At 41.9% G+C, this 17753-nt stretch overlaps 1 protein-coding gene across 1 annotated transcript in view; it reads right to left on the bottom strand.

Annotated features, from left to right (window-relative positions):
- Window positions 1-17514, bottom strand: part of LOC111949564 (2-phosphoxylose phosphatase 1) — a 44455-nt gene extending 26941 nt beyond the window's left edge. The window contains exons 1-2 of the mRNA XM_070433883.1: window positions 17333-17514; window positions 7645-7788 (exon numbers count right to left, since the gene is read on the bottom strand). Of these exons, the coding sequence (XP_070289984.1) occupies window positions 7645-7723 (79 nt within the window). The 5' untranslated portion in view covers window positions 7724-7788; window positions 17333-17514. The remainder of the gene's footprint in view (window positions 1-7644; window positions 7789-17332) is intronic.
- Window positions 17515-17753: the final 239 nt, after the last annotated feature.

Genomic DNA, 17753 nt, shown 5'->3' with positions numbered 1-17753 from the left:
GAGTTAGCATCAGTATAGACAGTCAGTTACATCCGTATAGAAGGTGAGTTAGCATCAGTATAGACGGTTGAGTTAGCATCAGTATAGATGGTGAGTTAGCAATCAGTATAGATGATGAGTTAGCATCAGTATAGATGGTGAGTTAGCTCAGTATAGATGGTGAGTTAGCATCAGTATAGATGGTAGTTAGCATCAGTATAGATGGGAGTTAGCATCAGTATAGAGCGTGAGTTAGCATCAGTATAGACGGTGAGTTAACATCAGTATACGCTGAGTTGCATCAGTATAGACAGTCAGTTTACATCCGATAGATGTGAGTTAGCATCAGTATAGGGGATAGGTTTAGCATCAGTATAGATGGTGAGTTAGCATCAGTAATAGATGATGAGTTAGCATCAGTATAGATGTGAGTTAGCATCAGTATAGATGGTGAGTTAGCATCAGTATAGATGGTCAGTTAGCATCAGATAGATGGTGAGTTAGCATCAGTATAGATGGTGAGTTAGATCAGTATAGACGGTGAGTACATCAGTAATAACGTGAGTTAGCATCAGTATAGATGGTCAGTTAGCATCAGTATAGATGGTGAGTTAGCATCAGTATAGAGGTGGAGTTAGCATCAGTATAGATGGTGAGTTAGCATCAGTATAGATGGTGAGTAGCATCAGTATAGATGTGAGTTACATCAGTATAGATGGTGAGTTAGCATCAGTATAGACGGTCAGTTAACATCAATAGAGATGGTGAGTTAGCATCAGTATAGATGGTGAGTTAACATCAGTATAGACGGTGAGTTAGCATCAGTATAGATTGCGTGAGTAACATCAGTATAGATGGTGGGTTAGCATCAGTATAGACGGTCAGTTAACATCAATAGAGATGGTGAGTTAGCATCAGTATAGATGGTGAGTTAGGATCAGTATAGATGGTGAGTTAACATCAGTATAGACGGTGTGAGTTAGCATCAGTATAGACGGTCAGTTAGCATCAGTATGAGATGAGTTAGCATCAGTATAGATGGTGATAGCATCAGTAATAGATGGTGAGTTAGCATCAGTATAGATGATCGTTAGCATCAGTAAGATGGTGAGTTAGCATCAGTATAGACGGTCTGTTAACATCCGTATAGATGGTGAGTTAACATCAGTATAGATGGTGAGTTAGCATCAGTATTGACGGTCAGTTAGCATCAGTATAGATGGTGAGTTAGCGTCAGTATAGACGGTCAGTTAGCATAAGTATATATGGTGACTTAGCATCAGTATATATGGTGAGTTAGCATCAGGATAGATGGTCAGTTAGCATCAGTATAGATGGTCAGTTAGCATCAGTATAGTTGGTGAGTAGCATCAGTATAGTTGGTGAGTAAGCATCAGTATAGATGGGAGTAAGAGCATCAGATAAGATGGTGAGTTAAGCATCAGTATAGATGGTGAGTTAGCATCAGTATAGACGGTCAGTTAGACGTCAGTATAGTAGGTCAGTTAGCGTCAGTATAGTGGTGAGTTAGCATCAGTATAGATGGTCAGTTAGCATCAGTATAGACTCACCGGTCAGTTAGCATCAGTAATTAGACAGTGAGTTAACATCCGTATAGACAATCATTAGCATCAGTATAGACTCACGGGTCAGTAGCATCAGTAAGAGGTCAGTTAGCATCAGTACAGACGGTCAGTTAGCATCAGTATAGATGGTGAGTTAACATCAGTATAGATGGTGAGTTAGCATCAGTATAGATGGGAGTTAGCATCAGTATAGATGGTGAGTTAACACAGTATAGAATGGTGGTTAGCATCGTATAGAGGTCAGTTAATCAATAGAGATGGTTGAGTTAGCATCAGTATAATGGTGAGGTGTAGCATCAGTATAGATGGTGAGTTAACATCAGTATAGACGGTGAGTTAGCATCAGTATAGACGGTCAGTTAGCATCAGTATAGATGGTCTAGTTAGCATCAGTATAGATGGTGAGTTAGCATCAGTATAGATGGTGAGTTAGCATCAGTATAGATGATCAGTTAGCATCAGTATAGATGGTGAGTTAGCATCAGTATAGACGGTCTTTAACATCCGTAAGAGGTGAGTTAACATCAGTGATAGATGGTGAGTTAGCATCAGTAATTGACGGTCAGTTAGCATCAGTATAGATGGTGAGTTAGCGTCAGTATAGACGGTCAGTTAGCAATAAGATATGGTGACTTAGCATCAGTATATATGGTGAGTTAGCATCAGCTATAGATGTCAGTTAGCATCAGTAAGATGTGTCAGTTAGCACAGTATAGTTGTGAGTTAGCATCATATAGTATTGTCATAGCATCAGTATAGATGGTGAGTAAGATCAGTATAGATGGGAGTAAGCATCAGTATAGATGGTGAGTTAGCATCAGTATAGATGGTGAGTTAGCATCAGTATAGACGTCAGTTAACGTCAGTATAGACGGTCAGGGTAGCGTCAGTGGCGATTAGTCAGGTTGTGGTACCAGTAAAACTTCGTGAGTTGGTGTTGACAACTTCTCACAATGATGTTGCTGGACATATGGGGGTGAGGAAAACCTACCATCGCATATTAAGACATTTCTTTTGGCCTAGATTAAAGAGGGATGTCTCTGATTTCATCAACTTGTCACACCTGTCAATTAACTGGTAAACCTAATCAAGCTATTAAGCCGGTACCACTGTTTCCTATTCCTGTACTCAGCCAGCCTTTTGAATATCTGATTATTGACTGTGTGGGTCCTCTGCCTCGTTCTAAAAAGGTTAGTAGTTACTTGTTCACTGTGATGTGTCAGACCACAAGGTTTCCAGCAGCTTATCCTCTCCGGTCTATCACGACTAAGTCTGTGTTAAAAGCTTTGACTCAGGTATTCCAAACAGTGACAGAAACTAAGGTCATTCAGAGTGAATCAGGATCTAATTTCACCTCTAATCTGTTTGGTCGGGTTCTCCAACAGCTCCATATTAAGCACAATCTGGCTAGCGCCTATCACGCGCAAAGTCAAGGAACACTGGAACGTTTCCATCAAACACTTAAGTCTTTGTTGAGAGGTTATTGTACTGAGATGGATAAGGATTGGGAGGAGGGGTTGACTTGGTTACTGTTAGCCGCTAGGGAGGTTACACAGGAGAGCACGGGTTTCAGTCCAAATGGCCTTGTGCTTGGACATAGGGTGCGTGGACTTCTATCTGTTCTTCAGGATGACTGGAAGTCTCCCGAGCCTCCTCAGTCCTTGTTATCGTATGTGTGTGATTTCCGGCGCCGCTTGTATGCCGCTGGCGAAATGGCTAAAGAGAAGCTATCATCTTCACAGGAGAGGATGAAAGGCATATTTGATTGCCGAGCTGAGCCTCGTCACTTTAGTCCAGGCGACCAGGTTCTTGCTCTGCTGCCAATTGTTGGTTCTCCTTTTCAAGCCAAGTTTCAAGGTCCATATACAGTGGTGCTTAAGTACACTGAGCGAAATTATCTAGTTGCCACTCCAGAACGGAGGAAAGCACACTACCTGTGCCATGTAAATTTGTTAAAACCCTATTATGCACGTTCCTCTGAGAATGAACAGTGGGAAACCTTTCTTTTCCAAAAAGTTTAACGATTATCAGTTGAACTGTTCGGTTATTGAAAAGGAAGCGCTAGCACTCATTTGGGCGCTACAACACTTCGAAGTGTATGTCGGGTCGGGGGTAGTACCCATTGTGGTCTACACCGACCATAACCCTCTCACTTTTTTGAGGTCCATGATGTGTCCGAACCAGAGAATAATGAGATGGTGTTTATTTTTACAATCATTCCATCTCGATGTGCGGCACATCCGGGGGACTGAAAACGTGATTGCTGATGCGCTCTCTCGTGCGCCCTGTTCCTAAATGGTTACGTGACTGACCATTGTTTCGTATTGTCATGTTCTCTCTGTTCTGTCTGTTCCCTCCTGGTCTTGTGTTCTTTCCTCTTAAAAGTTGCTTCCTATGCACTAAGGTTGCTGAGGTCTGGGGAGTCTTTCCCTTAAATGTTGCTTCCTATGCCCTAAGGTTGCTGAGGTCTGGGGAGTCTTCCTCTTAAATGTTGCTTCCTATGCACTAAGGTTGCTGAGGTCTGGGAGTCTTCTTTCCTCTTAAATGTTGCTTCCTATGCCTAAAGGTTGCTGAGGTCTGGGGAGTCTTCTTTCCTCTAAATGTTGCTTCCCGTGCGCAAAGGTTGCTGAGGTCTGAGGAGGAGGTTGGCTGGGGCAAATTGGAAGTGTGAACACGTAACCCCTCATCAATTTGGGACGCAGAGGCTGTGTCAATTTGGGACGCAGAGGCTGTGTCAATTTTGGGACGCAGGGGCCAGTATGTTGTTCCGGGGTCCTTTTTGGTCCCGTTTTTATGGGGGGAAATGTGACGACCCTCCAACTCTGTCTGCCGTATTCTTCTCTTGTTCTTGTTTCCTTATTAGGATGTCGGTGGGTGGAGTTGGGAGGGTCGTCAGCTACATGGGAAACACCTGAGCCCAGTGTGTCCCAGGATAAATACACCACTTCCCCATTCATGGAGGAGACTCTCTCCATGCAGACACCTTTATAGATTTGGTTGTGTTTCTTGGTGTTTTTTTGGTTGGTTGCTTTAGCATTTTTCAACACCCTGCATTATCACATTCATGCATGCAAAACACTCACTTACACTACTGATTACTGATTACACACATCATTGTATATTATACCTAGTTACTTTATTTAATAAATATATATTTTGTTACTCCTTATCTCCACGTTGTCTCCCTTTTGTTACGGGCTTTGAGCCGGTTCGTGACACTAGCCATTTCACATCCGTTACACATGTATGATCTGTCTGTCTGCCTCTACTCCCCGTGGTCTATCTGGCTGTCTGCCTCTACTGCCCGTGGTCTATCTGTCTGTATGTCTGCCTCTACTGCCCGTGGTCTATCTGTCTGTCTGACTCTACTGCCCGTGGTCTATCTGTCTGTCTGCCTCTACTCCCCGTGGTCTATCTGTCTGTCTGCCTCTACTCCATGTGGTCTATCTGTCTGTCTGCCTCTACTCCCTGTGGTCGATATGTCTGTCTGCCTCTACTCCCTGTGGTCTATCTGTCTGTCTGCCTCTACTCCCTGTGGTCTATCTGTCTGTCTGCCTCTACTCCCCGTGGTCTATCTATCTGTCTGTCTGCCTCTACTCCCTGTGGTCGATATGTCTGTCTGCCTCTACTCCCTGTGGTCTATCTGTCTGTCTGCCTCTAATCCCTGTGGTCTATCTGTCTGTCTGCCTCTAATCCCTGTGGGCTGTCTGTCTCCGTGTCACTGACTCATAGCTATCCTCCAAAACACGTCGCTGTTAGTTTGGCTTTCGTTCCTGTATTCTCTCTCTCTGCCTATTCCTTTCTCTTCCCTCTATTTCCTCTAATGTTATATCTCTCTTCATCTCTGTGGATTATTCTCTCCCCTCTCTCTATTTCCTCTGTTATATCTCTCTTCATCTCTGTGGATTATTCTCTCCCCCTCTATTTCCTCTGATGTTATATCTCTCTTCATCTCTGTGGATTATTCTCTCCCCCTCTCTCTATTTCCTCTGTTATATCTCTCCATCTCTGTGGATTATTCTCTCCCCCTCTCTCTATTTTCTCTGATGTTATATCTCTCTTCATCTCTGTGGATTATTCTCTCCCCTCTCTCTATTTCCTCTGATGTTATATCTCTCTTCATCTCTGTGGATTATTCTCTCCCCCTCTCTCCATTTCCTCTGATGTTATATCTCCATCTCTGTGGATTATTCTCTCTCCCTCTCCATTCTTCTCATTATATACATGTATTTTCCTCCATCACGCTCTCTCTCTCTCTGCTCTCCTTTCGTCTTCTCTTTTATCTTCTCTTCAATTCCTGTAGTCTATATTTTCCTGTATCGCTCTGTTGATGTTATTGCCTCCCCCTCTCTCCTCTTCCATTCCCTCTCCTGTCATCTCTCTCTTTGTCTCTCCTTTCCTCTATTCTATCTCTCTCGCCATATCCCTCCTCCTGTTTTTGTTTCCCTCCTTCTCCGTCCTCTGTTCCGCTAAGCTTCACACCTCTCTTACTGTGGGACTCCCTGTCGCTTGTCAAACAGGTGTCACGCCTCTACTGCCATGGCGACCCCAGTCCAGATTTCAGAGAGGTCGTAGAGGCAGGCAGAGTGTCAGAGTCATGGCAAACCATCTTTTATTGCCTGTCTGGATCACACACCATAATCAATCAAGTTTCAGCAAACAAATTGAAATCCATACAAACAAATTCTATACACTGGCTTCTTCTCCCATGTTCAAAATAATCAGAAAGAAAAGAAGGAGGGAAGGAGGGAGGGAGGGAGGGAAAGTGAGAGAAGTAGCGTAAGAAAGAACAGACCAAAACAGGAAGATAACAGTCAGAGGCTAAAATAGAAAAAGAGAAAGATAACTTAAGCAGAAAACCGATAAGAGAGGGAGGGAAAGTGGAGGAGAAAGAAGGATGACAATCAATGGAACATGAAGTGCTGCTGTCCCACTGGGCCTTCCCCTGTAGTAGAGGATAATGACTTGCAGTCTGATGAATAAATTATGACAGCCTCTCTCCAACACACARACAACCTACAGATCACATGACAGGGAAGGAGAGGCCGCTAACACAGACCATACTTTGGTTACATAAATCCCATGTTGCCTCAAGTGATCGAGAAATCAATCAAGAGTCAAGACACATTCTCAATGACAAAGTAAGGGACCCATACGAGCCTAGACACACGCATGCACRCACACACTCAATGGTAACAATTTACAGTGGGATTTCATTCAGCATAATCTTTTATTGCCTTTCGTTTTTGCTAAAGGAGAAGATTAGAGGGCAGGAGCAGAGAATGGTTTTAAGTAGTGCATTAAAGTTACTTCAGCCTACAATCCCCCTCAGACAGACACACACCTCTGCTTTTGAGAGAGAGGGAGARGAGAGATGGCAACAGGGTCACACAGTTCACACATTTTCAATGCAGAGTTAAGACACACTCACAGAATTGCAATCTCTTCTGGCGTCTGTAAAGACTTGAAGCAAGAGAGCAGGGTACAGAGAGAAAGGTACGCACTATACAGAATATTTCATACCCAACATAATCTGGGACTAGGATTTTTCATTCAAATATGGATGTTATTTTTGCAGCTCAATAATATTCTCCAGTCTAGCCTTCTTTCTAATTATGTTATTTCCATATAACAGCGAAAGRACTCTTCCATCCACCCACAGTAAGWGTCTTACGCAACAAATCGACTTGGCCTGTTTCCTTGTATTTATTACCATCGAGGACACAGAATTTTTTTCTATGCACAGGCGAGATGGGGCACAATGACCTAACGGAGGCAGAGGCCATTTTCTACCGACAAGTCATTGGGGGAACACTTAAGAGTATCTCAGGGTATCATAGTGGATAGGACTGGTCTATATATAGAATGTCTCTAGAGGACCTGTCTTTGTTTCCATGTAAATGGGTCGCTTGGAGTGGAAAACACTAGTGGTCAGATATAATACACACACACCGTGTGATCATACACAAACACACCTGGATATACACACCACACGATCACACACAAATTCCAACCACAAATAATGGCAGCTGTAGAGACACTACAATACACTACACAAACAMACACACAGTTTACTTACAGAATTGGAGGCTGAGACTCACGATGGCCAGCACCGCCCCCACCACCACCAGGAGGATGAAGCGGTTCCGAGCCAGCATCCTGACAAGTGATTGGTCCGTCTCCCTGTCAGTCAACCACCCACACCTTGCCCCATTCCTGCTGTCTAAATAGGCACAACAAAGACAAGCAACATTATGAAACAAACATGCCTATAACACGCCTCTAAACCAATAGAAGAAAAAACTTTGCTGCACACAATGAACCACACWAATGAACTAAAGAAAGTTGTCAGCGACAGTTTGTAGCATGTTCCACTATACAGCCTGCCTTCTATGAATAGATCTATGAGAGAGCAGGGATGTCGGAACAATCAGGGAGGGAAACAGAAAGAACATGTAAAAAACCCACCATTTACGTCAGTTATACACAACGCAACCMTGCTATTAGACAGACTAAAAATAAGAGCATGGCTAGATGAGGTAAAAATGGTGCCTCAATCATTATCCTCAATCACCTCTCCTCAGAAACGGTCTACATGACTTGAGATGTTCTCTCAAAACATGTTCATGCAAATATGAAACAATTATAAGGTTAATTGTTGGAGAAACTAAACTGTCTCAAAAATGTTTTTGCTTCTCAATGTATAAATGTTATTATATGTAGCTAACCTGTATGCATCATAATGTGATGAAACTCTTCTGTGGAACTCCTGTAGTGATTAACGTTACTGAAACATTGTAGTAGGCTACCTGCGAGGAGATACTATTTCATGATGATTGCACTAATTAAAACAATGTTGACGCATTGTGACAGCTTGTCTGCTCGTCTCGGCTACAATGCTATGCTGACCAGCTAGCTACAAGGGAAGGGATTATTTGTTAGCTAGCGAACTGGCTATCTAGATAACTTTCATATTGTTATATCGAACACATGCACTATAGTAGCATCAATGCTTCYGGTATAACAGCTAAATTTACAGCTTGTAAAGCTAAATATGTGGTAGTAAACTTGTCGACTTTTTTGCAGAATCGAATGTTTTCGGTGAATTCGTAGCTACCTTAATAACACCGTTATTACAAAACGCCAAGCCTTTGTTTACAATGTACCTACTCAGGACAAACTCGTGGGAAAATAGCTAAACTGCCTAATTAACATATTTGCTGGTCGTTTATTTCGGATCATCTTACCAAGTAGCGAGCCTCAATCAGAACTTGAATCCACCCAGCGCCGTGCCGGCTTTTACTCCTCTGAACTACCTATCCGTGTGGCTGTCCTGGGTCCTGCTTACTTACTGACTCCACTTTGCTGTGCTAACCTCCTACTCCCCTTTTCATATGCAACTGAAACCACTCTACTTTTGTCTCGCATCTCCACTATTCTGGTGTGAAACGTGGAGGATCATCCTGTCATCACCATTATTCTATGGCCATCAACCGATATGATGTTGTGATAAAATAAGTTATTCTAAACGATTGCATCAAAATAGGAATAATTTTGCAGAGAAACAGCTTGAAGGTTATTTTTCCCGGCCCATASCTCTACGTATACTAGGGCTATAATCAGTCGATGCTTTTGACAGTGGTGGAAAAAGTACCCAAAAGTCATACTGTAGTAAAAGAAAAGATACCTTAATAGAACAYGACTCAAGTAAAAGTGAGAGTCACCCAGTAAAATATTACTTGAGTAAAAGTCTAAAAGTGTTTGGTTTTAAATATACTTAAGTATCACAAGTAAAAGTATWAAWAAWTTCAAAATCCTTATATTATGCAAACCAGACAGCACAATGTAAAAAAAAATGTTTTACTTTACGGATAGCCAGGGGTACACTACAACACTGACATTTATTTACACATTTATAAGAGGCAGTAGGGATGACCAGGGATGTTCTCTTGATARGTGTATGAATTGGACCATTTTCCTGTCAAAATGTAACAAGTACTTTTTGGTGTCAGGGAAAATGTAAAAAGAACATTATTTCCTTTAGGAATGTAGTGAATGTAGCAGCAGGTTGGATATATAACTATACTGTTTCTACTCCATTCTAGTATACTTTTATTGTAACAGTAGAGCTGACCATTAKAATTAAACGGTTGGTTAGAAGAACATCATTGTCAAATCAACTTTTCGGCAAAAAGACAAGGGGTGGATAGACGATGTAGGCTACCTTTTAGTGAGCATCAGTATTTTTAAGTGGTATATTGTCCGTGACTAGCCTCCTACGAACAATCCGGATCTCGTAACCTTACATWCTGTACGAGGCTAATCCGTGACAGCACCAATCTGACAAAAAAGAACAAATGTTATTTAATTTGCTCTGTTCTTTCACGTCAGGGTAGGTGAAGGATGGGGAAACAATGAAACAAAGGGATTTAAGATACGATTCATTTTGAAGTCCTTTGAATGAGAACTGCTTTGTTAGAGCGCAACCTTGTGGACACATTGAACTTTGACAGCACTGATTATGTTGCTTGGCAGAGCAACTTTCCATAGTTAATCACTCTATTCTATTACAATGCGAATCAAACAAGGGARATTACAACGATCTTCTGAGTTCTGGTTTTCAAAACCAAGTATCTGTGTCTGTCACAACGGAAGAACGCCCACTCTGGAGTAAGACATGTCCTATGTGGCTGGATGGCGCATAGAAATATACTGAACAAAAATATAAACGCTACATGCAACAATTTCAAAGATTTTACTGAGTTACAGTTTATAAGGWAATCAGTCCAATTGAAATAAATTMATTAGGTCCCAATCTATGGATTTCACATGACTGGGCAATGGCACAGCCATGGGTGGGCCTGGGAGGGCATAGGTCCACCCACTGGGGAACCAGGCCCAACCAATCAGAAKGTGTTTTTCCCCAAAAAAGGGCTTTATTACATACAGAAATACTTCTGAGTCATACTTAAATACACAGGAGGTTGGTGGCACGTTAATTGGGGAGGACGGGCTCGTGGTAATGACTGGAATGAGTGGAATAGTATCRAATACTGTACATCAAACACATGGTTTCCATCTGTTTGATGTCATTCCATTCGCTCCGTTACAGACATTAATATATATGAGCCGTCCTCCGCTAAGCAGCCTCCACAGCTTAAATACCTTCTATATTGTACTGAGGTCACTGAGTGTCTATTGATCATACCATATCATGATAATGTAGCTTCACATGGAAGCTTCTTGAAAATGACAATAACAATGTCTGATAACACTAGGCCTGTTTCACTGAACCACTTCATGCATATCATGTTGGTGATCTCATTGCTGGTTATAGTATAAAATATGCACATTTTTGATTTATTTCTTGCTGTTTTTATCGTGTGATTTGAACAGCCCATCTATTTGACCTGGTAGGACGCCTAACTAAGGAGCATCCCTGCAGTCCCGTGACTCTCAGATGGCCCCTCGTGGGCCMCTTCCTGTGTCCTGGGGCCAGGGTACAGAGTGCAGCAAGCAGGTCTCTGATTATTGATGATTGAATCAGGCGTTGGTTCAGTGGAGGCTCCCAGGCTGTCCTGGGCTGGCCTGTCTTTCTCAAATTCCTGGGTCTGTTCCTGCAGTAATATCTGAAGGTATGGCAGTAATATGAGCCAGGCTGCCTACTAAACGTGCCTCCACTTAGAGAGGCCTCTTCCACAGGACCATACGGCAATGAGAGTCATGGGATGGGGAGGGTGTGTGTGATTGGAAGTAGTGTGTGTGTGTGTGTGTGTTTCTTATATAGGCCTAGTCAGTATCTAATAATTGTTTTAATTGAGAGTATATCTGCATCATGACACGGATGTTTAGTTTTATGACTGGTGTCACACTKTTTGTATTTTGCACTGCAAAAAATKTKGATCTTTTGKATTTGTATTTATTATGGATCCCAATTAGTTCCTGCCAAGGCAGCAGCTACTCTTCCTGGGGTCCAAACACACCAAAGCACCCACATTACATATAAAACAACAGATAAAACAGTGAACTATGTTTGTACTGAATGAGCTAAAGATAAAACAGTACATCATATAACATCCCTACACCACCACAACATTATCCACACCACAACATGTTCAATACCACCATACAACAATATCACAATGTGTCTGTACCTTTGTGTGTGTCTCTTCACAGTCCCCGTTGTTCAATAAGATGTATTTTTACCTGCTTTTTAAATCGGATTCTACTGCTTGCATCAGTTACCTGATGTGGAATAGAGTTCCATGTAGTCATGGCTCTATGTAGTACTGTGCGTCTCCCATAGTCTGTTCTGGACTTGGCAACTGTGAAGRGACCTCTGGTCGCATGTCTTGTGGGGTATGCATTGGTGTCCGAGCTGTGTGCTAGTATTTTAAACAGCTCATTACATTCACCTCTTACAAAAACAACTAACGATGAAGTCAATCTCTCTTCCACTGTGAGCCATGAGAGATTGACATGCATGTCATTAACGTTAGCTCTCTGTGTACTTTTAAGGGYCAGCCGTGCTGCCCTGTTCTGAGCCAACTGCAATTTTCCTAAGTCTGTTCAGGCACCTGACCACACTACTGAACAGTAGTCTAGGTACGACAAAACCAGGGCCTGTAGGACCTACCTTGTTGATAGTGTTGTTAAGAAGGCAGAGCAGCGCTTTATTATAGACAGCTGCCCTGGGGAACTCCTGATTCTACCTGGATTATGTTTGAGAGGCTTCCATTAAAGAACACCCTCTGTGTTTTGTTAGTCAAGTAACTCTATCCACATTATAGCAGGGGGTGTAAAGCCATATCACACACGTTTTTCCAGCAGCAGACTATGATCGATAATGTCAAAAGCCGAACTGAAGTCTAACAAGACAGCCCCCACAATCATTTGATCATCTATTTCTCTCAGCCAATCATCAGTCATTTGTGTAAGTGCTGTGCTTGTTGAGTGTCCTTCCCTATAAGCGTGCTGAAAGTCTGTTGTCAATTTGTTTACTGTGAAATAGCATTGTTTCTGGTCAAACACAATTTTTCCAGAAGTTTACTAAGGGTTGGTAACAGGCTGATTGGTCGGCTATTTGAGCCAGTAAAGGGGGCTTTACTATTCTTGGGTAGCGGAATGACTTTAGCTTCCCTCCAGGCCTGAGGGCACACACTTTCTAGTAGGCTTTAATTGAAGATGTGTTAAATAGGAGTGGCAATATCGCCCGCTATTATCCTCAGTAATTTTCCATCCAGATTGTCAGACCCCGGTGGCTTGTCATTGTTGATAGACAACAATAATTGTTTCACCTCTTCCACACTGACTTTACAGAATTCAAAAGTACAATTCTTGTCTTTCATAATTTGGTCAGATATACTTAGATGTGTAGTGTCAGCGTTTGTTGCTGGCATGTTATCCCTATGTTTGCTTATCTTGCCAATGAAAACTCAAGGTAGTTGACAATATCAGTGGGTTTTGTGATRAATGAGCCATCTGATTCAATGAACGATGGAGCCGAGTTGGCTTTCTTTCCCAAAATGTCATTGAAGGTGCTCCAAAGCTTTTTACTATCATTATTTATAACATTTATCTTTGTTTCATAGTATAGTTTATTTGTATTTTTATTTAGCTTAGTCACAAGATTTCTTAAATTTGCAGTACGTTTGCCAATCAGTTGGGCTGCCAGACTTATTTGCCATACCTTTTGCCTCATCCCTCTCAACCATACCATTTTTCAATTCCTCATCAATCCAAGGGGATTTAACAGTTTTTCCAGTCATTTTCTTAATGGCTACGTGCTTATTAGTAACTGGAATAAGCAATTTCATAAATGTGCCAAGTGCAGTGTCTGGTTGCTCCTCATTACACACCACAGACCAGCAAATATTATTTACATCATCAACATATGAATCACTACAAAACTTCTTGTATGACCTCTTATTCAGTGGCAAGAAAAAGTATGTGAACCCTTTGGAAATACCTGGATTTCTGCATAAATTGATCATAAAATTTSATCTGATCTTCATCTAGGTCACAACAATAGACAAACACAGTCTGCTTAAACTAAWAACACACAAACAATTATACATTTTTATGTCTTTATTGAACACACCGTGTAAACATTCACAGTGCAGGGTGGGAAAAGTATGTGAACCCTTGGATTTAATAACTGGTTGACCCTCCTTTGGAAGTAATGACCTCAACCAAACTTTTTCTGTAGTTGCAGATCAGACCTGCACAGTCAGGAGGAATTTTGGACCATTCCTCTTTACAAAACTGTTTCAGTTCAGCAATATTCTTGGGATGTCTGGTGTGAACTGCTCTCTTGAGGTCATGCCACAGCATCTCAATCGGGTTGAGGTCAGGACTCTAACTGGGCCACTCCAGAAGGYGTATTTTCTTCTGTTGAAGCCATTCTGTTGTTGATTTACTTCTGTGTTTTGGGTCTTTGTCCTCTTGCATCACCCAACTTCTGTTGAGCTTCAATTGGCGGACAGATAGCCTAACATTTTCCTGCAAAATGTTTTGATAAACTTGGGAATTCATTTTTCCGTTGATGATAGCAAGCTGTCCAGGCCCTGAGGCAGCCCCAGACCATGATGCTCCCTCCACCATACTTTACAGTTGGGATGAGGTTTTGATGTTGGTGTGCTGTGCTTTTTGTTCTCCACACATAGTGTTGTGTGTTCCTTCCAAACAACTCAACTATAGTTTCATCTGTCCACAGAATATTTTACCAGTAGCGCTGTGGAATATCCAGGTGCACTTTTGCAAACTTCAGACGTGCAGAAAAGTTCTTTTTGGACAGCAGTGGCTTCTTCCATGGTGTCCTCCCATGAACACCATTCTTGTTTAGGGTTTTACATATCGTGTACTCGTCAACAGAGATGTTAGCATGTTCCAGAGATTTCTGTAAGTCTTTAGCTGACACTCTAGGATTCTTCTTAACCTCATTGACCATTCCGCGCTGTGCTCTTGCAGTCATCTTTGCAGGTCGGCCACTCCTAGGGAGAGTAGCAAAAGTGCTGAACTTTCACCATTTATAGACTATTTGTCTTACCGTGGACTCATGAACATCAAATATTTTAGAGATACTTTTGTAACTCTTTCCAGCTTTATACAAGTCAACAATTCTTAATCTTAGGTCTTCTGAGATCTCTTTTGTTTGAGGCATGGTTCACATCAGGCAATGCTTCTTGTGAATAGCAAACTAAAGGTTTGTGAGTGTTTTTTACAGGGCAGGGCAGCTCTAACCAACATCTACAATCTTGTCTCTTTGATTGGACTCCAGGTTAGCTGACTCCTGACTCCAATTAGCTTTTGGAGAAGTTAATAGCCTAGGGGTTCACATACTTTTTCCATCCTATACTGTGAATGTTTAAATTATGTATTCAATATAGACAAGAAAAATACAATAATTTGTCTGTTATTAGTTTTTTAAGCACACTATGTTTGTCTATTATTCTGACTTAGATGAAGATCAGATTACATTTGATACCTGGATTTCTGCATAACTTGGTTAATTCCAAAGGGTTCACCTACTTTTTCTTGCCACTGTACACTATATTAGGGCCAGCCTTTGGAATTTTGGTTTTCCTCGATATGGCTATTATATTGTGATCACTACATCCTATGGATTTAGATACTGCTTTAAAGCAAATTTCTGCAGCATTAGTAAATATGTGATCAATACATGTTGATGATTTCATTCCTGTGATGTTTGTAACTACCCTGGTAGGTTGACTGACAACCTGAACCAGGTTGCAGGCACTGCTTACAGTTTGAAGTTATTTATTGAGTGGGCAGGTTGATGAGAGCCAGTCAATATTTAAATCACCCAGAAAATATACTATTCTGTTGACATCACATACACTATCAAGCATTTCACACATTCACGCCTCAGTGCTAACAGTGTAACTCTGGATCATGATGATTACTGCATACAATAGCTGTAGGATCAACAGAGGTATTCAGGGCAATTAGGGGGACATAAATTAAGTTATTTACATTGTGTCTGCCAACGCCCCTAGGGTAATGTACATTTGATGCCGCATTATGACGACTCATTGTCACAATGGTAGGGATTAACTGAGCTGATCTTGGGTCATTGATAAATCCTGTTTCAACGCAGCCTTGAAATGCGTCCAGGAGTCCAGGAGCCAAGATGATTTGGATGGACTCCGTCATTCCTGTAGTGTGTCTTCTGTTTCCAGAAGGTGTCAAAGTTATCTATAAAAGTGACTCCAGCAGAGCTACGGTAGTCTTTTAGCCAGATGTGTAATGCCAGCTGTCTGCTGAATCTTTCACACCCGCGGCCCAACGATGGTACTGGACCTGAAATGATTGGCAGTTTTTTGGAGTCTTTTAATGCTAAAATCAGTTCTTTAAAATCAATTATAAAATGTTCAGAGTTAGCCCTCCTGATGTCGTTTGACCCCACATGGACTACGGCAGTGTCAGCTCCCAGCATGTGTGGTAGAACAGTAGGAAGCAGCCTTGTGATGTTCTGTACTCGTGCTCCTGGGTAGCACAGGGTTTTTGCCTTGGGGACCGAGAGGTTTCTCACCATAGAGCTGCCTATGATGACAGCTGGTGATGTTGAATGGGCCGGTTTCTCAGGCAGCCTCACGGTCTGATAAGGTTGGGAGCTCCGAGGATCTGAACCCGAGGTAGAAGCCACCGGAGAGGGAGACAGAACAGAGGACGAAGACGTAGGTACCTCCGGATCCGATCTTGAATGGGAAGCGCTGGAAACTCTGGATCCAGGGCAGTTTCTGGTCTGTGTCAGGTCTGGGCTCATCTTACTTAGATATCTCTTACCATTAGAATGCATTTACTTGACATCTTACCAAGGTCATTTTCCATGGTAATGGAGTTACGCTGAGACTCCGTTTCTTCACTTTACAATTAAGAATCAATGTTTTCTGAGTCTCAGCGTAATTCCGTTACCATGGAATTGCCGTGACCCATTTTATTTTTTCATCATTTGGAGGCCTCCACAAATTCTTCAAACTACAGTGTGTACTTTTAACTCTCATGTCACTGTGGTTCAGTCTGGGTCTGGGTGCCCAGACACACGTGAGCAGCAGAGAATGCTGGGAAAGGACCCCTTTCTTCCAGGTCAACCAGTACCATATGTGGCATGAGGAAAAACCCAGCACCTGCGAAGGGTTAAAGTTTAACATTGCCACTGGTGCACACACAAACACACACACACACTGTAAAATACACACAGATATATTAACAGCAGCTGCTCGGTATGAAGGTCAGTTCAAAGAGAGGTTCAGGAGCCAACTGGCTAGAGATATTAGTTGATCATTGATCATTGTCTAATATATCTCTATCATTGTCTCATTGTCTCACTAGTCACTTTAAATAACGCCACTTTAATAATGTGTACATTTCCTACACTACTCATCTCATATGTATATATTGTATTCTATTCTATACCATATCATCTTGCCTATGCCGCACGACCATCGCTCATCCATATATTTATATGTACATTTGTGTGTATAAGATAGTTGTTGTGAATTTGTCAGATTACTAGCTAGATATTACTGCATTGTCGGAACTAGAAGCACAAGCATTTTGCTACACTCGCATTAACATCTGCTAACCATGTGTATGTGACCAATAAAATTTGATTTGGACAGAGAGCTAAAGATCCTATTTAAAAAAATATTTATGAGTAACATGTGTCTAGAGTAGACCAACAACACTGGTTCAGGGAATGTTATTTAACTAGGCAAGTCAGTTAGGAACAAATTCTTACTTACAATGACAGTCTACCCCGGCCAACAATGGTCCAATTGTGTGCCACCCAATCACGGCCGGAAGTGCTGCAGCGTGGATTTGAACCAGATACCACAGTGATGCCTCATGCACTGAGATGCAGTGTCTTAGACCACTGCACCACACAGGAGCCCCAACACTTGTGAAGAGCTGTGGGTTCTCATGATACATCTGGTTTGATCATTTTGGCTTCTGAAACAAACTGGTCATCCCTGCCAAGTTGTGTCTGACACTAGATCAATACAAGCACATGACTTTATGTCACAAAGGCTATTAGACTGACTGTTGGTGACAATACTGTAGATTGCTATTTTACATCCAGATGCATCTGTTTTATCATTGAGTGAGGNCTTTATGTCACAAAGGCTATTAGACTGACTGTTGGTGACAATACTGTAGATTGCT

This window comes from Salvelinus sp. IW2-2015, linkage group LG22 (assembly GCF_002910315.2).
Source record: "Salvelinus sp. IW2-2015 linkage group LG22, ASM291031v2, whole genome shotgun sequence".
Taxonomy (NCBI): Eukaryota; Metazoa; Chordata; class Actinopteri; order Salmoniformes; family Salmonidae; genus Salvelinus; species Salvelinus sp. IW2-2015.
Note: the sequence above shows the minus strand (reverse complement) of the source record. Positions and strands in the feature narration are given on the sequence as shown.